Source organism: Carcharhinus amblyrhynchos, chromosome 16 (genome assembly GCF_965287045.1).
Source record: "Carcharhinus amblyrhynchos chromosome 16, sCarAmb.v2.hapA, whole genome shotgun sequence".
Classification (NCBI taxonomy): Eukaryota; Metazoa; Chordata; class Chondrichthyes; order Carcharhiniformes; family Carcharhinidae; genus Carcharhinus; species Carcharhinus amblyrhynchos.
Window position 1 is genome coordinate 29418825 of NC_137339.1, and position 25069 is coordinate 29443893.

The 25069-nt window shown below is 40.9% G+C and overlaps 1 protein-coding gene across 1 annotated transcript in view; it reads right to left on the reverse strand.

The window, feature by feature from the left end:
• Window positions 1-1334: 1334 nt before the first annotated feature.
• LOC145353931 (sodium-dependent lysophosphatidylcholine symporter 1-like) overlaps window positions 1335-25069 on the reverse strand; it is a 55602-nt gene continuing 31867 nt past the window's right edge. Inside the window, exons 10-14 of the mRNA XM_080204937.1 lie at window positions 22970-23053; window positions 20439-20551; window positions 18815-18958; window positions 7772-7948; window positions 1335-3458 (exon numbers count right to left, since the gene is read on the reverse strand). Of these exons, the coding sequence (XP_080061063.1) occupies window positions 3419-3458; window positions 7772-7948; window positions 18815-18958; window positions 20439-20551; window positions 22970-23053 (558 nt within the window). The 3' untranslated portion in view covers window positions 1335-3418. The remainder of the gene's footprint in view (window positions 3459-7771; window positions 7949-18814; window positions 18959-20438; window positions 20552-22969; window positions 23054-25069) is intronic.

The following is a 25069-nucleotide window of genomic DNA, read 5'->3' on the forward strand; positions in this document are numbered from 1 at the left end:
ATTTCTTCAAGCTAAAGGTAACAAAAATAATGGAGTCTGCATAATCTACATTTACTGATGGAAAGTAATTGTGTGTGGAGGATGTTGCTTTGAAGGAAATGAAAAGCGCTATTGGGTCTTTTATACTTGGTAAAATTCGTACACTATAAATCGCTTAACAACATTCTTCACAGAGCCTTTGTTAAAGTAAGGGGAGGCAGGGGGGGTGGTGGCAGCAGCAGCACAGTGGCACTGCTGCCTCACAGTGCCAGGCATCCAGGTTCCATTCTGGCCTTGAGTCACTGTCCGTATTGAGTCTACACATTCTCTCCATGTCTGTGTGGGTTTCTTTTGAGTGCTCCCATTTCCTCCCACACTCCAAAGATGTGCGGGTTAGGCAGATTACCTATGCTAAATTGATCTTAGTGTCAGAGGGACTAACAGGTTATAAGTATGGGGTTATGGGGATAGGCCTGGATGGGATTTTGTCTATGCAGACTTGATGGGCTGAATGGCCTCTTTCTGCACTATACAGATTCTATGATTCTAAAGTAAGTTTACGATGTGGAACAGTTGGAATGGGTTTTCACAGGTCCTGTCAACAAGGTAGCAGCAGTAATACAAATACAAGCCAGTTAATGTTGACAACTTAAGTACTTTTGCATCATGTGCAGTGACCATTTTGAAATATCTGCATTAGTTCTCTGCCTGTATTGAAGCACCTCACAGTGCAACATGATGTATATAGAGAACTATTGCACTTTGTGTGGTGGCCACTTTGAAATGTTTGTAATACTCGTGCAGAAATTTTATGAGTAATCAGCATGGTCGCAATGGTTAGCACCACTGCTTCACAGCTCCAGGGACCTGGGCTCGAGTCCCAGCTTGGGTCACTCTCCTCGTGTCTTCGTGGGTTTCCTCTCACAGTCCAAAGATGTGCGGGTGAGGTTGATTGATTGGCCATGCTAAAAATTGCCCCTTAGAGTCATGAGATGCGTAGGTTAGAGGGGTTAGCAGGTAAATAGTAGGGATATGGGAGTAGGGCCTGGGTGGATTGTGGTCGGTGCAGACTCAATGGGCCGAATGGCCTCTTTCTGTACTGTAGGATTTCTATGAAGTATATTATTGCCATTGAATGAGCTGAATGATATGCCTTTTGGCTTGAAAGCATATGGGATTGACAAGCTTTCAAAAATTAGAGTTGCATTATATTTAAAGAATAAGCTGTTGTACATTTCTAGCTCAAAGCTGTAGGGTTGTGTATGAAAACATTAAATTAATTTGAAATCTATGTAAATCTGCAGGCCCACCTACTCATAGTACAAGTTGAAGTCAAAATAGTTAAGAAACAACAAAAAAAGTGACTTTTTTTAATATATAAATATTATGCACAGAAAAAGTATACATCATGCCCCCATCTGGAAGAATACAAAATATAAACTTTCAGCAAATTCTTTTACAGATCCAAGCTTTCAGAAAGTTACAATAAATTATCAATTATTTCCTAAACATATACAATACATACATAAAGAATGAGTAGAAATGCTATGAAACAAACTGTGTCTGGGATTTTGTCTACACAGTAATAGTCTGGCCAATATTAAACTGGCTTGCTTTGGTCCTTGTCCCAGGAACTTTCATTTGTTGCCTTAAAGAAAGGTATTTAATCATCAACGTAATCTTGCCTCCTTCACCCTCCTATTTGAGTGATTATATTTGTTATTAGTTACAACCACTGGCTTGGATTGCCTGCCTAAATAAATCCATTTTGCTCATTGGACTTGCTCCCATTTTTGCAAGTCTCTTCATTGTCAAATGCAAATGAATACCTGACTACGTTTTCTGAATTACATCTTTAATTTGTCTTTAGTTATATTTCACACCTACTCTGTGACGAAAAACATTAACAATCTGACTAGGTAACCTTTCAGTGCTGACCCAAAGAACCATTGTCCAACATCCTTCTGTGTCCAATGCAAACACTCGGCTCAATTCTTTTCACTAATTCAGCAAATCTGATTTATGAATATGGGCAGGAAGTGGTTGTCTTTAGCTTCCTGCCCAAGAAGCTGCTTATAACACAGATTACATCAATGATCTAAAAAGAATTCCAACAGCAAGAGAATATTTTCAGAATCACCACAAACCGTGCAGCAAGGTTTTAAAAAAAACAACAGAATGAATCATGCTTAAATCAAGAGTTCAAGTTATCTTCAAATTTCTTTTTAAAATCCTGTAACATTGCCAAAGTAGCAATGCAATATTTACACATCCCATGGCAAAATCCTTCCTTTTATAACTGATGTATTTTATATAATTTTCATTCACAAGTTGAAACTTTACATCGGCTCCTGGAAACAACAAGAATCTATCAACATTTGTCTCAAGTGTACTGATTTAATTTTATTTTTAAAAACAAATCGCTGTTAACCTCAAGAGACTCGGCTGTGTGATATGGCTTTGTTGTCACACAAGTCACAATATGTTTCAGGCAATGGCTCAGTGCAGGAACTAAAATGCAAAAGAGGGTTTGGGATTAGGCAATGATTACAGCATTGATTTGAGCCAAGCCGCTCCCACACAGTTTGATTCCTATGCTCGAGTGTTGCTTATGGCAGCACTTACGGGGTATTATGAATATCTTTGGTTAAAAGTTTAAAGTTTGCTGCAAAATGCAATTAATCTTGTTCTTGTGTTAGTCAGGGCAACTGGAGGAACTAATCTGCTAACAATCAAGGCCTTTTAACTATCGGTTGACAATAGCTGAAAAGACAATGCAGTTTTTTTTGTTACGTGTAATTATTTTGCTTTTAATTAGTTTTTTTGGTGCAGATAGCATTCTATAATTTCATCCATTTATTACTTGGGCAACTGATTAACTGAATAAGTCAAATTGTTTTTATTACAGGAGACAATGAATGTTTAACCAGAAAGTGCGATCACATTCTGCATTTTGTTCATTTTCAGTAAAAGGCACAAACTGGTGACCTGAATGATGAGGTAAAGCACATCTTGAGATGAAGGGGTGAAGCAGAAGAAAAACAAGACACGCACACCTCGTTCAAAGCACCAGAGTAAGCATAACACTGGTCAGGAAGTTGTCCTGCAGAGGGTTTAGTGGGCGGTTAGATACAAACTGGGAAATGTTTTCTTTCTTAAAAACTAAAGATATAAACTCTCTTTATTTTAGTTTCAGCTTGTGGGATAGCTGTGATGGTAAAGAGATGGTGTCTGGGTTGAGGAGGTCCTCTTCAGCCTCCACTTGGGTGCTGCCTTCTATGCAACAGCTCTGTAACGAGCCATATCTGGTTATTTACCCAAGGAGACGCACTCTGGTGACCATGAACCCACACATCTGCATTCCAAGAATTCTGCATCTCAATCCAGCTGAAGCCAGAATCCACAAAGGTCGCAGTTGCTACAATGGATGCACTTGTTATTAAAGTGTATTTTCCTCCAGTTCCATTTCCCAGCTTTTTCTGCATGGCAAAGGGAAACAAAGTCATCATTTATAAAATTACACAACAACTAAGTATGATTCAGGCCACCAACACAAAGCTTTTCTCTCAGATCTTTTCAGGTCCTTTAATTACCTGTGTTTTTGGAAACTGTAATTTCCAAAGTAATAGTGTAACTTATAAATTAAAAAAATGTTACTGCAATGAGCTCTGAATAGCTCCTCAATGTGTACCAGAAATTAGTTTCAGGATTCACTGGCACAGTGTATTAGGACAGCTTTATTTCTTGCAATTGCATGATTCATTCTCCCTCCACTTTATCCCCAACTCTGCTGACTTTTAGCCATATTGCTTCGGAAAGGGAGTAACTACAATCATTGAATCACTACAGTGCAAAAGGAGGCCATTCAGTTCATTGACCCTCCACTGACAACAATCCCACCCAGGCACCATATATTCCTGTAAGAACATAAGAACATAAGAAATAGGAGCAGGAGTAGGCCATCCAGCCCTTCGAGCCTGCCCCGCCATTCAATAAGATCATGGCTGATCTGTCGTTGCTCAGTTCCACTTTCCCGCCCTCTCCCCATAACCCTTAATCCCTTCTCCTATCAAAAACCCATCAACCCGCGTCTTAAAAATATTTAGCGAGGCAGCCTCCACCACTTCAACGGGCAGAGAATTCCAGAGATTCACCACCCTTTGAGTGAAGAAGTTCCTCCTCAACTCCGTTCTAAACCGCCCCCCCTTTATCTTGAGGCTGTGCCCCCTAGTCCTACTGTCTTTTTTGAGCGGGAAGAGTCTTTCCACCTCTATCCTATCCATCCCATTCATCATCTTATACATCTCAATGAGATCTCCTCTCATTCTTCTAAACTCTAATGAGTACAAGCCCAGTTTATTCAGCCTCTCCTCATAGCTCAACCCCCTCAACTCCGGTATCAGCCTAGTAAACCTCCTCTGCACTCCCTCCAAGGCCAAAATATCCTTGAGTAAGTACGGCGCCCAAAAATGCACACAGTACTCCAGTTGTGGCCTCACCAATGCCCTATACAGCTGCAGCAAGACCTCCCTACTTTTATATTCAATCCCCTTCGCTATGAAGGCCAGCATCCCATTCGCCTTCCTGACCACCTGTTGCACCTGCAAGCTGGGTTTTTGCGACTCATGCACAAGGACCCCGAGGTCCCTCTGCACCGTCGCCTGCTGCAGTTTTTCGCCCCGTAAGTAATAGTCCTTCCTACCATTCTTCCTACCAAAGTGGACCACCTCACACTTGCCAACATTAAATTCCATTTGCCATTTCCTGGCCCATTCGCCCAGCCTATCTAGATCCTTCTGCAGACTCTCCACACCCTCCGCACAATTTGCCGTTCCCCCAATCTTGGTGTCATCAGCAAATTTCGACACTCTACACTCGGTTCCCTCCTCCAGATCATCTATATAAATGGTAAAAAGCTGAGGCCCCAGCACCGACCCCTGGGGCACTCCACTAGTCACCATCCGCCAATCTGAATAACACCTGTTGATCCCCATATTTGTAACCATATTGTAACCCTGCATATTTACCCTCCTAATCCCCCTCACACAAAGGGGCAATTTACCATGGCCAATCAATCTAACCTGCACATCTTTGATATGTAGAAGGAAACCAGAGCACCTGAAGGAAACCGATACAGACATGGAGTGAACACGCAAACTCCACAGTCACTCAAGGCCGGAACTGAACCCAGGTCCCTGGCACTATGAGACAACAGTGCTACTCACTGTGCTACAGTAAAATGGAAACATAATTCTCACTGGGTACAGCTGCATGCATCCTGGCAGCTGGGTAAACAGCAGGATTGGCCATTGGAAAGCAGTTCCTTTGCCTCTGCCCCAAAGGGAGTAATGGTCCAGAGGACAAAAATAACGAGCAATATTACAGGGAGAGATAACCAAATATTATATCTTGCAACACAGAGAATATTTGATTCTAATCTTTTCACCTTCAATTCAATCAAACTATTCAGGGCAGCACAGTGGCACAGTGCCAGGGACCCGGGTACAATTGGGGTGTGTGGAGTTTGCATGTTCTTCCCATGTCTGCTTGGGTTTACTCCAGGTGCTCTTCACACAGTCCAAAGATGTGCTAGTTTGGTGCATTGGCCATGCTAAATTGCTCCTTAGTGTCCAAAGATGTATAGGTTGGGCAAATATGTGGAGTTATGGACTGTTCCTTCAGAAAATTGGTGCAGATTCAAAGGGCCAAATGACCTCTCTCTGCGATGTAGGGATTCCCTGGTTAAGCAATGGCATAAGGGACACATGGAAAAAAAAACCTCCACAACTCTGTACTCAAGAGAAAATAAATTGCCAGCTGTCAATGTAATGTTTCCCTTTCGTAAAGCATACTTAATTCTCTACACCCACAGAAATCATGTGATTTCCCAACTGCATATAAAGCTGCATTTAACCCACACACCAGCTCTTTGGATGAGGGACAGGCTGGAACCTTGACAAAGACTCACAGAAACTCAAGCAATTTAGCTAAGAGCACTGAAGGGAGAGAACTGAGGGTACGCAGAAATGAAATTATATTCAAAAAGTCAGAAAGGATAAGCGATTGAAAAATAATTCTTACATTAGCTCATCTTCATATCTAGCTGGTTACACCAAAACAATACTTTAAAACCAATTTGAGGCACTTTTAATTTCAGATTCGGCAAGGAAATGTAATTCCCATTTTCATTCTAACTCTTTCAAATTCTGTGAAATTCAATACAAAAATTATTTTTTGCTACAAAAGAGGCTGCTACTGTGGGACATTCACAAAAACCCATTTACTCACTCGCCTCAAATTCCAAGCTACAGGTAAATTAGCAACTAAATTATTCTCCAACCTACTCTTCAGCGAAGATGTTAAAACACTTACTTCATTTCCGCACATCCAAATTGGACACTCGTGCTACATTTGGCTAAGGATAATTCTTTCATCCAAAAAAAAAACTACAAACTTTTTGCCTTAGAAACCTGCCCAGCACTTGCCCTGTATCATATACGTGACAGAAGACAATCAGACTATACAGTGCATTGTGCAATTCTCCCATTTTCTGCTCAGAGGCCGAGTGGAAGCATCTGATCTTATTCTACAGCCACAACTCCCAATAATCTCTTGGGTAATGGAAACACTCAAATGTTCTGACAGTGTTTCAGAAAAAATAAATCATTTTGAAATGTTTTCCAACTTGCAACATATGTTTGTGTTTAAAAGAAAAATGGAGATTTGGGGATGGAATTTTGCACATTTACTTTTGAGAATCAAGGAATTAAAACAGGATTAGAGTGGTGAGAGCTTGCTAATATGGCACATATTCTGAAAAGAGTTTTGAGGTGGAATGGATAACTTTTGTTCTGTTATTTTCTTGAGAGACAGTCCCAGGCAGTTGCTGCTTTTAACATGAGCACAGTCTTAGTTAATGGCATGTTCTGCAGGTGCAGCAGGTGATCAAGAAGGCGAATGGAATGCTGGCCTTTATAGCGAGGGGGATAGAATATAAAAGCAGGGAGGTCTTGCTGCAACTGTACAGGGCACTGGTGAGGCCGCAGCTGGAGTACTGTGTGCAGTTTTGGTCACTGCACTTGCGCAAGGATATTTTGGCCTTGGAGGGAGTGCAGAGGAGGTTCACTAGGCTGATACCGGAGATGAGGGGGTTGGACTGTGAAGAGAGACTAAATAGACTGGGTCTGTACTCGTTGGAGTTTAGAAGGATGAGGGGGGAACTTATAGAGACATATAAGATGATGAAAGGGATGGATAGGGTAGAGGTTGAGAGATTCTTCCCACTCAAAGGACAGCAGGACTAGAGGGCACAGCCTCAAGATAAAGGGGGGACAGTTTAGAACGGAGTTGAGGAGGAACGTCTTCACTCAAAGGGTGGTGAATCTCTGGAATTCTCTGCCTGTTGAAGTGGTGGAGGCTACCTCGCTAAATATATTTAAGTCACAGATAGACAGGTTTTTGACAGACAAGGGAATTAAGGGTTATGGGGAGAAAGTGGGAAAGTGGAACTGATCCACTTCAGATCAGCCATGATCTTATTGAATGGAGGGGCAGGCTCGAAGGGCTAGATGGCCTACTCCTGCTCCTATTTCTTATGTTCATTAGTTATTCCCTCTTTCCGACTGAAGATGGTGTATGTAAAGAGTGCGACCACATGGTGAAACGTCAATAAAGCTTCACAATAAATGGGACCCTTTTGAACTAGGCTTGAACCAAATCGCTGTTTCATTCAATTCTCTTCTCCAACACGTAGGAAACAAAGATTAAGAGAGATTATATACCAGACACTTACACAACTCCTTCAAGCTCCACCTTTAACTCTTTTCTTCGTGCTTCATTTATTGGATAAAAATAAAATATTATTAAACCGATCAGTAGCAGGGTTATTGGGACTGGAGCTATCAGCACCTTCAGTGTCATTGCCACAGCTGCAATGTACGTACAGGAGCCTGGTCTGTAACCTGAAAAACTAAACAGACACAAATAATAGAACAGCTATGAGCTTCTGGTGTTTGTAATATGGCACATATTATGAAAGGCTCTATGCACAATGATACTGTATACTATTACGTACATGACTTTTAAACATACAAGCCCATGAAAGGGCTAGATGATGCAATAAGACATTTGGGATGGAATTTTTCAAAGTCCACGGATCCTTAAAAAATGGCAGTGGGGGGACTGGAATGCAGAAGTCTCACTCCAATTTCCCACAAATTTAATATTTGCTAGCAAGGGAAAGGGAACAGAGTAGGAAACGCTGAACTCATCAGGGCCATAATCCACAGTATGGGGATTACAAATTAGTAGAGATGATCCAAAAACTCCAAATAAACCAATCTTAAGTTACTTAAATGTCCCATTTTCTAAACTTAAAAAAAAAGGTTGTGATAGTTAGAGATAAAATCTTTCTGCTGGGCAGCTTGATTAACATCTTAGAATTCCTACAGATTGACAGGTACAGGATAGAAAATAGTTGCATTTAGTCATGCAGTTTCAATATAGCTCTTCATTGACATTTCCACAAGGGCTATCAATATGTCATCATGAATGTTTGGCTGAGTTTTAAAAAGCTACAATTATATCAGCCCAGGTTTCTGAGTTCACAGTTCCACTGGCAGCTTAAAAAGGCTATTAAAGGATTAGATGTTTTTGATGTTGGCACTGAACAGAATTTTGCTTAGGTTTATAAAAGATTAACCCTTGAGGAGATTTAGGGACAATGCATGAATTCTATGAATGGGAGTTTTTTCACTATCAAGTGTGTAAGGAAGGAGATATCTTTGATTGGGTTATTTTTCTCATCTCCACATGGCTCCTGAGGTCTGTCTATTGTGGATATTGAGCAACTTGATATTGAGCAAGCCTGGAGGACATGAAGGACCATGAGAAAAGGGTGAGAATCAGTTGGCACGATGAGTATGAGGAACGAAGGCTAGAGGGCCTAACAATTTATAAAACAACTGGAACAAAATCCCAGAGAGGTGGGCTTTTAACCAGCCCACAATGGTACTCACCCACCATGCTCTGACTGAGGGAACAGGATAGAATAGAGCCAGACAAAATGGCATGTTTTGAAGTCCTTTTTACTGAAGCAGATCTAGTGAGTGGGGAAGTTTCTGAACTTGACCTATCTGAGTAAGTAGCCAAAATGCAGCCCCAAGACAATATTTACTCTTTGCACCACCCCCTTCCCACACTGCACTGAAGTATCTGTGTTACTCTGGAACACTGCACATTACAATGAATCAGCACCCACCTTTGTACATCTTGCTTACATGAACATCAATGAATGAATTTAAATAAATGGCAGATTAGATTCATTTGCTTCTCAATGCATCATTCAGTTCAAGTGGGAAGCATCCTCCAGACAACACCCTCATCACACTGCTGGAGTTCAGCCAGTTTGCATTGTGTTTTATAGAAATACAAAATCCTACAGTGGAGGAGGCGGCCATTCATCCCATTGAGTCTGCACTGACCACAATTCCATCAGGCCCAGTTCCCATAATACTATGCATTTACCCTAGCCAGTCCCTGTGGCCAATCCACTTAACCTGCACATCTTTGGACTGTAGCAGGAAACTGGAGCACCAGGAGGAAACCCACACAGACACAGGGAGAGTGTGCATCCATACAGGCAGTGACCCAAGCCAGGAATTGAACTCGGTTCCCTGGCACTGTGAGGCAGCAGTGCTAACCACTGTGCCACCATGCTGCCCTGAGGTGGCATGAGGTATGGTACATGTCTACAGATGTCTGTATTACCACAGTCACATTAAGACACATGTTGATGGCTTTTCAAACACCAAGTGGGGGGCACGCTTTGAAATTAGCATTCTCACATGTCGTGTCAACCTTCTAATGCCTCCAGAACATGCTGCAATTTTCAAGGCGAGGACCACGCAGTAGGGGATAGGGCAGCTGCCAACCCCGGTGCCTTCATTTAACTCATCATTAAGCTCATTAAGAGCTTGATAGCTGGCTGGAGATGAACAGAATCAAATTTTCCAAGCCAAGAACAAGAGCAGCAAATGATCTGGGACTGGTTAGTACGCAGCAGTCAGCAGCATAGCGGGAGCCATTATTTATTGTTGCTGCTGATTTAAAGCCTTGAAAAAGAAAGGCAAAATTCAAACTGAGGTGCTCAAGTGCTATGACAAGGATGCCATCATTTAAGCCGAGCAGATCCATTTCCTAATCAGTGAGCATTTGGGTACCTGTTTAGATTGAGGTTGATGGCCCTCTGCGCTCTTGCCTGCTCCATTTTGCAAGGCAACGGTAAGCCTGGTCTTAGCTGCGTGGTGCTTTCGAGAATCGCCCTCAGTGTCAGTTAGTGCTTCTAGGCAACACCCAGAACCATTAATTGAGCTCTGAACTATCTAAAGGGTACACTGCAACAATTCACCAAAGATCCCTAGACAGCACTTTCCAAACCCACAACCATTTCCATCTAGTAGCCCAAGCCTGGAATTGAACCTGGATCCAAGATGCTGTGAGGCAGCAGTGCTAACCACCTGTGCCACCGTGCCGCCCCATCACTAATCATATGGGCTATTCAATATTATTAATCATCAGCAGTGTCACAATGCTTCATTCAAATAAAGTCCAAACAGAGTTCAAGATCTATTGTGTTTAGTCAGTACTTATTATGACTGCTGACAATGTACAGTAGGGGCTCCTGTGAAATTTGCCTGATTTACTACCTTAGAACCAGAAAATATAAAATGGGTTGAGATTATTCTACAGCAAAAAAAAAGACAAGAGATTGCAGGGCAGCAGGGTGGCACCATGGTTAGCACTGCTGACTCACAGCTCCAAGGACCTAGTTTCAATTCTGGCCTTGGGTCACTATCTGTATGGAGTTTGCATGCTCTCCCCGTATCTGCGCGAGTTTCCTCCGGGTGCTCCAGTTTCCTCCCACAAACCAAAGATGTGCAGGTTACGTTGATTGGTCTGGTAAATTATCATTTATTGCCAGGAGGATTAGCAGGGTAAATACATGGGGTTATGGCGATAGAGCTTGAGTGGGATTGTTGTTGGTGCAGGCGCAATGGGCCGAATGGCCTCCTTCTGTGCTGTAGGGATTCAATAATTCTATTGCAGCAACAGTCCAGTCAAAAAAAATGCCGAGACATTAACCAGCTGGTACTGCACGTGGAGACTTACATTGCTTAGAACCATGTAGATTGACTTCCTTTCATACACTGACAATCCTATCTTGATGAGCTCTAAGCAGAGTTCGAATTCATCAGAACTGGGCTTGAACCCTACTTCAGTTCTTCCTAAGGCCGTAAGACTGACCAGCTTACTTCTGTTAACACTAAGTTTGCGACACTTGGATTGCATTATGACCAAGAATTAGTCTCTGGACTTCCCTTTCTAACTTGTGTTAACACAAGTAGGTCCTCTTGTAAAATAGCTTCACCCAGAATAAAGTATATAGAGGAGGCAAACTGCAGGTGCATTAGAAATGAGAGATTCAGGTTTGGATTGGAAAGTTGCAAATGCCTTGCAACTATTTAAGTAGGGAGAGATAACCCAGGTAACTACAGGCTTGTCAGATTCTATTCACTTCTCCACAACTGATATTAAGCTAAATTGACAAAGACAGGGTGAGTAAGCAGATCAAAGTGACTCACCATGGATTTGTGAAGAGTAGGTCATGTCTATGGCACAGTGGTTAGCACTGCTGCCTCACAGCATCAGGGACCTGGGTTCAATTCCCAGCTTGGGTCACTGTGTGTGTGGAGTTTGCACATTCTCCCTGTGTCTGAGTGGGTTTCCTCCGGGTGCTCCGGTTTCCTCCCACAGTTCAAAGATGTGCAGGTTTAGTGGATTGGCTATGCTAAATTGCCCCTTAGTGTCAGAGGGACTAGCTGGGGTAAATGCACAGGGTTGTAGTGATAGGGCTGGGTGGGATTGTGCAGACTCGATGGACCGAATGGCCTCCTTCTGCCCTGTAGAATTCTATGATTTTATATTTGTTGCATTTTTTTGAAATCTAGTGAGTTAGAGTCTCTAAGTATTGTCAATATGGACTTCTATAAGATATTGCGTGAGGCTCCTCACAAAACATCAAAATATTAGCGCACCGATTTAGAAGTAATTTAGTAACAGTGAGATCAGAGATAAAATAGAGATAAAAGGGAAGAGATAGGGTGCGAGAAATAAATTGTCACAGAAACGTGGCACATTCTGATAAAAATCAGTTAACTCAGTTATAAATACTTGAGGGGAAGCATTAATGCTTGATCCATAAGCAGTGGTGTAAAGGAAATTGACTTAAACTTTCCCCAATTCTCCCTCACTTTGCTTCAGTTACTGGGTTTTGCAAATGCCTTGGCAATCTGGTCCCACTCACTCAAGCCTACAGACTCACTAAATGAGGCTTTCAACCTCTTTATCATATTTAAAATGCCGTGTACCTCCTGGGAGCTGGTTAGCTACTTGCTCTCATTTCCATAAAACCCAAAAGTCAGCAGATTGGGAGTCAGGTTCCTGACTAGCATGAATTTTTTTTCACCCTCCACTTTAACTCCCAATCTGCAACAAATCCCTCACACTCATCTTACCCATGTTAAAATTCCCTCCTACTACAGCATAGAAGGGGCCCGTTCGGTTCATTATGCATGTGCCAGTTCTTTGACATAGCAACTGGGTTAATCCAGCTTCCCCTGCACTTTCCACAAAGCTCTGCAGATATGCTCCTTTTCAGCTTTACGAAGTTACCATTAATCTGTTTCTACCTTTGTTGCAGGCAGGGAATTTCAGACCATCATAGCTCATTGCATCAAAAAACAAAAATAAAAACAAAAATTCCCCCTCTATTTCTTTTGCCAACCATTTTAAATCTGTATCCTTTGGTTAACAAGTTTCTTGATAATGGAATTTCTTGTAACTAGATCTCAACTTTAAATGACTGTTTAGTTCCTGGATTGAGAGTGAGCGCGTGAAGTACACTATAGCTGAATAACTGCATGTTTCTCCATAACAAAGAGGATGGTTGCTCTGCCTGGATGCAACGGCAGCACCTCAGTTTTGTGAGCATTATCTTTGATTATACTCCTGACTGGGGTTTAGCTGACAAACGGGCAGATCCGGATTCAGAGTAAACCCAGACCATATTAAGGGAGTGTGTTAGAGGAGTGGAGTACATCATTGGAGTCCTGAGAGAGAAACTTCATGATGATGTACTTCACTCCCTTTGTGAAGTTTCTCTCTGGAGAGTCAGGAAGAGCTCTGCAGTAGAGGGCTGGAGACAGCAAACTACATTTTGTGAAGTTATGCTCCCGGGGCTAGAGATAGCAAAGTACATTTTGAGAAGCTACGCTTCTGAGAAGGTGGGAGCGTACAGGGCACAGTTAGTCACTTCTGAGTGGGTGCAGGGAAACAAAGTACTGTAAAGTTTCCTGCAAAGGGAGGGGGCGTGGCACAATTTTGCACATATCTTTTAGAACTTTTGTTTATCTTTTATAACTGTTTTGATACCTTAAATCAAATAGACATGTTAAAACCAGGAAAAGCTGAATCCAAGCAGACAGAGCTTGAGTTATAGTTTGTGAACGGGGAGGAACAGGAATAATATCACTCTGCCTCAGCCAGGAAGATTGTAAATTAGTTGGCAAAAACACATTGTGCAGTAAAAAGTGCTGTGAAGCTCAAATAAGTGATAACAATTGAGACAGCTACTGTGGCTTATCTGGACTTACAGCAGCCGCACACCAAGAACATTGAGAGAATTGGGAAAAAGGGGCCAACCGTCTCTGTATAATGGTCCCACACCCATGGTATGGATGGCTCCTTATCAAAGGGATAAGGAATGTCATAAGGACGACTTTTACTAAGTCAGAGAGTGATATCACAGGAGTTACCCGTCCTTAACAAAAGTTGATTTTAAAAAGCTGTTGAGGAGCATAACAAAATGAATAAGGTTTAAAAAAAACAAATTTGTTCTGAGTGGTTAGAGTTTGCTTTTTATATGACGTGAAGTGACATAATTGTGTGTTTTCTTGGCTCATTCCTCAGCCTTTTAAGTTCTGTAGAAAAGTTAATTATTACAGCCTGCAGTTCATTTGTTTTTAAATTGCCTGGAAACCCATGTGTTTATGTTAATTTGTAATGGCAGGTTTATGGGAAGCAATGAAATGTGGAAATTTTAAGCGCAAGATGGAAGAATTTGAAATAAGTGCAGGAATGTGATAATTTTAATTTGATAAGGTTAATTAAAATTTGGGATAGTTAAAATGATTATGGCAAATCCTCTGTTGGATTGATTTTGGGTGAAAACTTGTCAGGTCAGAAGATATATTCTTAATACAATTGGTACAATGAAAAGAAAAATTCTAGAATTGAATTCTGAGGAATGGAATTTAAAAGGCGAGATCAGTTCCCCATACAGAACAAACCCCCAGAGAAGTTATATCTATATCTGGAAAATGGAATCAGTCCTGGGTCCCGAGTGCTTGTTGGAGATAAAAAAACAGATGAGTGATGATGTAATGACATCAATTTGAGAACTTTTACTCCACCCCTTTTCAAGCTTGCAGAGAATTAGCTCTATCCACTAACAGCTGAAGGTGTATGTATTTTTGCAAGAATTGGTAATTACAAGATTTTAAGGTATTCAATTGTCAGGTAGGTTCAGATGAATTAATCTGGAGCTTGAAGCAGAATGGATTTTTTTGTGGCAGCCAACTACAAATGGAATAATATTTGCAATAGCTTCAATGCATTTGAGAATTTGTTTGCAGAGTTCCAGCATTGCAGAAATAGTCAGCCCTACACCAAATCTAGAGAAAGGGGAGAAGACATCTATAAAAGAGTTATAAAATACAGAATTGATGGGGGAAGTGCAAGATTCGCATTCACCAGTATTAAACAACTTTTCAAAGGAAAAGTTTACTGTGCACCACAAATGGGAGAATTATGATAGTTAGGGACTAGAGAAATAGCCCAGTGCAACAGATGAACATGGAAGAAAAGGACCATGTGTGTGATGTGCAGATGAAAAAGTGAACAGGGTTACAGAAGAGCGATTAGAGAGTAGCACTGATGTGACCCTGTTTGTCTTGTGTTACAATGGAGTGAATGGAGAGCCAAGAATAGGGTAGGCACTAGTAGAACAGGATAGAATGGAATTAAAGGTAGGATCTACTTGATGAATAACAAGAACGACACTGGTGACTAAAAAAAGACATTTAAAGGGATTCTAAGAAAAAGATGACATACAAAAGTTTAGGTGGTCTCTATGGATTTAAGAACAAAGTTTCTTTTCAAGAAGAGATGAGATGGGCATTAGTGGACATTTGAAAGCTAATGACAGTGTTGTTAGAATTAGGAAAAATGTGCTGTTAGCAAATTTTATTTAAAGAACAAAGAACAACACAGCAAGGGAATCAGGCCCTTCGGCCCAACAAGCCTGCACCGCCATTTCGACATTATGAGTCCCCTCTCCACCCATGACCCTTGTCTATGCTTATGGCATTCCACATTGAGGGAAGACTAATTTAGGGACAATTTTTTACACCAATCAGCCTAAGAGCACTTCTTTGGGGTGTGGGAGGAAACTGGAACGCCTGGAGAAAACCCATGCAAGCACGGGGAGAATGCGCAAACTCCCGCAGACACTGGCCCAAATCCATGTATCTGCACAGCAAACAGTGATAGTCACTGAGCTGTCATGTTGCCCAGCATCTGGTCTAGTTTAAGCGTACACTAACGACGTGAAGTACTTATTTAGAGCAAAGAACAAGCAACCAAAATATGTTATTGCCTGGAATCAAATAGAAATGCTTGATTTCTGTTTTAAAGATATTATGAAGCACAAGTCATCATGGGTAGAAGATAGGGACCAGAAATTAAACAGCTAATGGGAATTAGGATATTGAGTGCAATTCAGTTCAATGGAATATTTTGATCTGGCAGTGATATATATTCTAGTGAAAGGAAGCTATAGATGGGCTAGTAAATTGACAGCTTTCTCTTGGTGATGTTTGTGTCCTTGTCTATGTTTTGTTAAGATAACAGAATTTGATACTCTGACCGCCACCTGAGGCCCCTGGACCACACGTGGAGATACAAGCAAAGACTTCAAAATCTTTTGATAAGTTGCCTGAGAGTCAAGAACGTGCTGGCATGATATTTCAATTATACATCGAATAGCAGGTCTCAGACATGCACACTACTTGACAATATAGCATGAAATGGTTAATGGGGCCACAGTGAAGAAGACACTGGTGCAATCTCCATAGATTTCAAAACAAGTGGGACAGAATTAAACACATTAGTAAAAAAAAGGATAATTAATTTGGATGGGAACTATTAAAGGTCTAGTGGCAAGATACCTGATGAGGAATATCCGTAAGATGGATAAGTAGAGAACTGGAGAATATTTTAAGTGCATGAATGATGTCATTTGGAATGATTTTAAGTGAAGTGGTTGACAGGTCGGGAATAACAGGGAGAAGGCAGCATCGATCCAAATCATTCAGAGATCACATTCAAGTTAACATTTAACACAAATTTGGTAGCAGCAAGATGGCACAGTGGTTAGGACTGCTGCCTCAATGCTAGGGACCCGGGTTCGATTCCCAGCTTGGGTCACTGTCTGTGTGGAGTTTGCATATTCTCCCCAGGTCTGCACGGTTTCCTCCCACGGTTCGAAAGATGTGCAGGTTAGGTGCATTGACTTTGCTAAATTCTCCCACAGTGTACCCAAATAGGCGCCCGGAGTGTGACCACTCAGGGATTTTCAGTGACTTCATTGCAGTGTTAATGTATTAATAAACTTTAAATCATAACAGGAGGAAGGAGAAGTCTAAAAAGAAGAAATGGATTTTCCTGGTGCACAGATCATCCCACTTAAAAGCTAAAGATAAAGAAGTGATCAAGGATAATAAATGAGACAAGATTTAAGGAGTAAGACCGCATTGTTAAAAAAAGGTTAGACTGACAGGCAGTGTAGGATTTAGAGAAAGATCTGTAACTTAAAAAATAAGTAGTACCACAATACGGTGAAAGGGTAAAAGTCCAGAGCACAGTGGTCTCCAGTTGCGGTGGTGTGGACCATATGAGGTAATTATGACAGATGATGCATGCGTGCTTGCTGATACAAAGGCGAGAAGTCGATGGAAGTATTATACTCAGTTAAAACCGTACGAGAACCCTAACAAACCTGACAGCCAACCGATTGGTGGGGACCAACATTAATGTTAACCAACTGTTTTTTCTCCCCAACAATCACCCTGTAGCTAAATAATTCTATTCAATTTGTCCTAAATCCCTCACCACACAACCCTAAATATATGTTTCATGGGGAGACGGTGCTCTGGATAGTCTCAGTTCAACAATCACTGAAATCCAGACATTGGAACTCAGTTTTAATCATTGTCCTCTCCCTCTGGGGCCCTTGAGAATAAAAATGGTTCCAACCCATTGGATGCCTGCGAATTATTATAGGCAGTGATTCACTTCACAGATAAAGTTTCCATTAAAAAGCAGACAAGCAACTATTTGAAACGGTCCAATGATGTAATTTGGTGCCACAATGTAATATTAGCATCATGTCAAGAGGAGATCCGCACTGTCTGCAGCCTGGCAGGGCACCCACAATGTAAAGAGCTAACTAGCCAGATACGGCCAAGTATCTCCAGCTTTCTGATTGCGCACTGTGATAACCTTCCTATAACTCCTCCAGGCACTGTTCCCAAAGACCCTGGATGTAGCTAGGCTCTCACCCTCCCCAAACAGTGAGATGGTGATCGTGGCCAGATGTTGAATGGGAGTCCAGGAAGTTTTAACTAAAAACAAGGAATTGTCCGCACATCATCAGACTCCTGCACCCTTGTGGCCCCCTCTGTAAACTTGGAAACCATTCAGTTAACCAATCCTATTTAATCTGGCAAAATTCAGAGCTGACACTGCTTTCTACTCAAGCTCTCTTTGAATTTACCCAATTCAGAACCTTGCCAGTCCATCTTGCTGCGTGTTCGAAAACAAATGGTGTCACATTTATGCCTTTGGAGCACAATGATGCTTTATTCACGGATCGAGTGTTTTGGTTCACTTGACCAAATTACTTTTCGGCCCAAGACCATCCCTTTTTGAAATGGAAAGGTTCTAAATGATTGATTGATGGCATGGTGGTTAGCACTGCTGCCTCACATCTCTAGGGACCCTGGTTTGATTTCGGCCTTGGGTCACCATCTCTGTGAAGTTTGCACATTCCCCCTGCGTCTGCATGAGTTTTTTCCGGGTTTCCTTCCACAGTCCGAAAGACGTACAGGTTAGGTAAAGTGGCCATGCTAAATCGTCCCTAATGTGTATGTTAGATGGATTAGCTGTGGTCAATGTCCTGGATTGTGGGGATGAGTCAAGGGGGTGGGCCTGGGTGGGATGCTCTTCAGAGGGTCAGTGCTGACTCGATGGGCCAAACGGCATCCTTGTGCACTATAGAGAATCTAATGATTCTCCTTTGCTATTACCACAATCTATTTATCAACTACATCATTGTATGTTTGACATTTATAGCTCTCAGGTGAGTGAGCATAGGTCTACTTTGATGACCGCACTCTATTCTCATCACCTATGACACCTTAACACCCACAGCAGGCTCAATGTCAATGCTGAGAATGCAACCATTCAAAAAAAATGAAAGGAAAAGTGTGGAAAGAGTACATTAGATCTACAAATTACTAAACATTAAAACATGCCAATAGTTACTTCAGGACCTAAATCATGAATAGCACCCAGAATTATGAAAGAAACAAAGCTTAAACACAGTAAAAAGGCATAGATTCAAATTAATGAATGAAAATACAAAATGTTGACGTACTGCAAACATAAGGTAGAAAATCCAAGGGAAGCCCCAGCTGCAAATTTAGTGAAGAACACATAGAAGGAATAGAACAATGGCTCCAGGTCTAAGCAATGAGGGTTCTTCGCTCTGAAATCATCCACTACATCTGGCAGCATCGACCTGGAGAAAGAATTCAGAATAATCAGATATCCTTCTTGTCTGGCTCACATGACAGGGAAAGGAGAAAGGCACGATGCAAATGCAAATGCAGTTCCTATTTGCCAAATGTGAATCAGTACTGATGCTATTGCGGATGAACTTCTCCATAAACAGACCAATGTCCCCTACGAAAAGGTTCTTACTGATCTCTTACACACCATACAAATTCACCAGCATGCTCCTATCCTTTTATTCAGGATGGCACAGTAATTAGCACTGCTGTCTTACAGCACCAGAACCTGGGTTCAATTCCAGCCTCGGGTCACTTGTTTGTGTGGAGTTTGCACATTGTCTGGGTCAGTTTCCTGCGGGTGCTCCAATTTCTTCCCGCAGTCCAAAGGTGTGCAGGTTAGGATGATTGGCCATGCTAAATTGCCCCTTAGTGTAAGGGGGATTAGCAGGGTAAATGCGTAGGGTTACAGGGATAGGGCCTGGATAGGATTGTTGTCACTGCAGGCTCGATGAGTCAAATGGCTTCCTTATGCAGGGATTTTCTATGATTGCGTCTTGGTGTTTTACACTGGAGATTTCTAGGTTGCCCACCGCTCCCCTTCCTGCTCTGAAATATGAAGACTACCATGCTGTCAGACCCTAGTAAGTGACTAAACCCAATAGCACAATTTATTGTCAAGTAAAATCATTGCACAAAAAGTAGCAGCAGGAACGTTTGAGACTAGTTGTTTGCCTGCACTTGCGATTTTTGTGGAGTTTGCACATTCTCCCCTTTTCAGGTCCCTTGTATTTATTATTCAGAGGTACATCTTACTTTTCTAGTCATTTTATTTACTTTAGACTGTAACTAGCCTAGTCTATTGTAATAGAAGTTTCAAAATGGAAATTATCTGAAATGCAATGGTTTCAGATTTCATATTTGATACTTGACCTGTAGTGACAGGCGTACACGAGGCTGGTGGATAGAACATAACCTAACATAGAATCTCTACAGTGCAGACGGAAGCCAAGTCTACACCAACTCTTTCAAAGACCATTTTACCCAGGTCCTATCCCTGCAACCTCACATATTTACCTCACTAATCCCCCTCACCTGCATGTCTTCAGATACTAAGGGATAATTTAGCACAGCCAGTCCTCCTAACCTGCACATCTTTGAATTGTGGGTGGAAACTGGAGCACCTTGAGGAAGCCCTCACAGACATGGGGAAAACATGCAAACTCCACATAGATAGACAGTCTCCCAAGGCTGGAACTGAACCCCTGGCACTGTGAGGCAGTAGTGCCAACCACAGTGTCACTGTAGAGCATGGTAACATGGTCAGATGTACAAAATCCTTCATTTCCTTTATGCTCTACTTGTCTTTTCCCATTCAAGGGGAGAAACAGGAATCAGTGCAACAGTCATTCGGTTATTCAACTCATTATTTGAGCCCCTTTGGATCAAAGTTCAATCTGAAGCACAACAGCAGTGATTGCACAAACTTACCATGGTAACAAGAAAGCAACGGCAAGGCTAACACCAGCAGCGACGGCCATGACTATAATAACTGGCAGATTACCATTAACTGTAGCGATGATGATCAAAGGTGGAATATACCACTGAGAGCAAGAGAGAGAAAAGAGAAGACGGGGATCAGTGTTGTGAATAGCATCCCATTTTTAGTGGTGAGATCACAAGTTACATTTCTCACTAATGAATAAGTTTAAGAATTACTGATCAAAACAAAATAGTAATAGTCAATACATTGAATAGATTATGTTAGTAACATGAAAGATAGTTCAGAAAGAAGTTAATATACACTCGATCCCAAAGGTAAAACTGCATTCTGTTGGGTTTTCTTGCATTCTGATCTCCTGTTATTGATAAATATTTTTCTCTCTTAAACACACACACTCACAGACACCACAAACACCATTGCCACTGGTGTAGGCATTTTTTTTCACCACTACTACTGACAAAATGGTTTGTGCCTGATGTAAAAGTTTTAATTTTATCAAAAAATATTTAGGTCAAATACGGGGTTCATCATAACATTTGACCTTTAGGTTCTAAGGTTAGAATTGGCTTTGGAGTAATAGAAGTGGTCTCAATTGACCTTTTCTTAGCTCTATCACCACAATTTTTCTCTTGGAAAACTGTAGAATTGACTTACTTCCTCTGGTCCCCGAATTTCCAAGTACCTTAGGTTAAGTGCATTGTTCTGAACAGGCACCAGACTGTGGCGACTAGGGGAATTTCACAGCAACTTCATTGCAGTGTTAGCGCAAGCCTTACTTGTGACTAATAAGCTTTAAACCTTTACCTCAGCTAAGGGAATGGGGCATGGACTGCACTCTGAGGAAGCCATCAATGTATAATGCCACTCAAACTGAGCAGCAGTTACCCCACAATTGACACTGATGGTTCTTCCTTATCTGTAACATTGCTGTTTGTCCTCCTACGTGGACTAATTGCTAACACGGACAAACACCGAATGCTTCCAGCTACAACTGGCAATGTCATAGTGATACTTTCACAAAAGCTGCAGTGTGCCAAAGCATCTCATTTTTAATGGCGAGATCACAAATTACATCTCTTACTAATGAATAAATTTAAGAATTACTGATTAAAACAAAATATTAACAGCCAGTACAGTGAGTAGATTACATAATTAACATGAAGGATATTTCACATAGAAGTTAACATACACCCAAGCCCAAATGCTTGGGCTTTTAGCTTGGAAGCTATAGAAACCGGCAGAATTTTAAGATAAAACGATGCATTCTTCTGGGATTTGCGAAGGATGTAGCATCTTGTACTCTCATAGTATATTTTTAAAAGAAGGAACACGCACATGCATGCTGCAAATGGTGAATGCAGTAATAAATGTGTCCCATATCATCTGGAATTAACATGAGGGTATTCCCAGGTCAGCATTAGGATATCTAAAACCATGCAAACCAAGCCTTGCACAGCAGCAGATCAATGCAGTGAATGGCATAAACGAACATTTAAATTACCAGATTTTTAAATGACTTTGGTACATTGAAATTGCTTGCTCTGCAGGGATGTATTTCTTCACAAGGAGAACTCTTGGGGGCATTGCCCCTTCATCAAAAAATTATAGTATTTTCTCTCCCAACAATCAGAATGTGCTGATGGTTAGGTACAAAGCAACACTGTATTCATTTAGTCTGAAGGTAATGAAGCTCTGACAAATAACTGACAGGAACTTTCTTTTCGTGAACACCATTTGTCTCATCAGCTCTGGTACTGCACTGAGACATTGTCTTCTCATAGAATTAGAAATACAGTGAAGTACTGGAGCAAAATATTACATTGCTGCAGGTGGTGAATGTAATAATAAATGTATTCAATATCAGCTGGAATTAACATAAGGGCTTCCCAGGTCAGCATTAAGATATCTAAAACCATGCAAACCAACCTTTGCACAGGAGCAGATCAGTGCAGAGAACGGCACAAATAAACGTTTAAATTGAGAGATTTTTAAATGACTTCGGTACATTGAAATTACTCGCTCTTCAGGAATGTATTTCTTTACAAGGAGAACTCTTACAGACTTTGTCCTTTTTTAAAATAATACTTATAATATTTTCTCTCCTGAGAACCAGCAATTGCCGATGACTTTATCAAAATAACTTGAAAACGTACGGAAAGGCACTACAAAACTCTCAACTAAATTCACCGTGCATATTTTCACTGGGTTAATGATTAATTCCAACATAAAACTGTCCTCTCTGTTGTGTCCCCAGATGAAGTTATCAGTGTGTGTCTTTAAAAACAGCACACATAAACGCACAGACACAAACACGCACAATAGCAAAACAAATAAATAATAAAATAATCAGAAATTCTCAGCAGTGACTCAGCAATTACACAGTGGCACACAGGTTAAAGCAGACTACTGCACAGGCAGTAGAACCAGAAACATGTGTCTCATTCTTCATGTTTTCTAAGGCAGATAGGAAGAACAACGAGAAAGAATTTAACTCTGGTCGATGAACAAATTAACTCACAATCAGTCCCACAAACAGCGCTACTTTCTTTCCAAATTTTACCAAGACCCATTGCCAGAATGGAACCGTGACAGTTGCAGAGATCTACAGGAAAACAAAAGGAAAAAAAAATAACAGCTCACCCTTTTAAATTAGAAATAGAGCAAAACATCTTTGGGATATGAGAGGTAGAAGTTTCAGCAGCAAACAGTTAGAGGTTGACTTTTAGATAAAACAAGAACATGATGCTGTCTTCCTTGAATTGTTGACCTTTAGTATGCTCAGCATTTTTAGTTCAATTCCTGTTTCATACACAATTGAAATTGACCATCACCAGTGGGGGAAGAGGAGATAACATCACAAGGTATTGTTCCTCAAACAACTGAAAATTTGCTGTCTTTAGGAAGAAAGCGTACACATTGTCACAGTGTCAAAAACACTGTCATTAATACATCATAAAGCCAGAATTTTAAAAAAGTCTGCATATTAGAATGAAAAGTAAGTACATGATGGAAAGGACGAGGCTAGGATTGTTAACTAACCTGGTGAAACATTCTACCACCAGATAGCTATGCATTGCTTGGTGATGAATATTCTTGGTGTTTTGTTAATAAATAACAGACCAATTGGATGGATATTCCTGATTTTTATATAGGGATAAGAACACTATACCAGTATTAACATTGCATTTCTCTGGTCAGTCACAGTGGTAAACAAGACTTCACCTCTGTGATATTCTATGACAAATTGGTTTCAAGCCCTATCCAAATGTCCACTGACATTTGCTGTACCTATCACATTACGATGCTGAATAACTAAGATGTAAAAGTGGAGAAGTTTTGACAAGGACCAATTCAAATGGGCTGTCTTAACAAAATGGGTTTGGCAGATTTTGGTGTTAACTGGTTGAATTCAAAGGGACTCTTGTAAACTGCACATTGTTGTCCAACTTCTAACCAACTATTCTGTACTGAATGTTGCCAGCCTCCTTAAAGAATAACAACACTAAATAGTGTGAGATAAGCTAAGAAGTTACATTCAAAAGAGTTGGTTCACAATTGAAACTTGTACATTTAACTCTGCAACCTCAGGAAGTGGAAGTTATCTCAGATACTGCAGTGAAGGCAGGAAGCCAGAAAGCCAGACTAGCAAGGGCCTTAGTTAACAAATTTAGAATTGTTTTTGCCCTGAGCTATGTTCCCTTTTCTAAATTCCGCTTTTCTAGTAATGGTCAAAATCATGTTCCTTTGGAAGATTTTGAACTTCTCCGCTACAAAAAGTTGCATTCAAAGTTAGTATGGGGGATGTAATGAAGCTGTCATTTACTATCAGTTGGCTGGTAATTTTGAACTACTGAGTCTGAGTGCATATTTAAAACAATGCAAATGTATGAAATCACGTCAGTCATGTCAAAAAATTTGAAAGAAAATACTCATTTCCAACTTAATATAAATGGTATGACCTGTCCAGCCACATAGATGGGGTGTCACAGAATGTTAAGACACACATATAAATGTGCAGTTCATCATATCTCAAAGATTGTAAAGTTGAGGTCTTCCTGCATGCACATACTGCAGAAGTTGCTGTCCAATTTATCAATTAAAATGGCATCTACTTATAACCATTATGCTGAAATTCACTAGCAATTGTAGACAACTCCTTTCTCTTGTTTGGATCTATTCTTGTGCATGTGCAGATTTAAATACATTAAATGGAAAATACTTTCTAAAATTAAACACTAAGCTTAGGCATGCATGCAGATAACACTTGCAATGGCGCAGAATCCACTAAGATGAGATTGAATGACAAGGAGGTGGCAAATTTACCCCAAAAACCAACAAATAGCCTTATGCAATAACAGTTATGACTTGATATTTTGTATGATGAGTGTTTTTATCTAGATCATGATTTTGCCCAATTCGTTTTTTTCTAATTGTGCGACATTGGCGCCTTCCAGAGTGACTAATCTGATCATTTCGCAATCGCTGTAGAGAAATAGCTTTGGGAAATTTAAGATAAAAGCAAAATACTGCAGATGCTGGAATCTCAAACAAAAACTGAAAATGCTGGAAAATCTCAGCAGGTCTGACAGCATCTGTGGAGAGAGAATACAGCCAACAT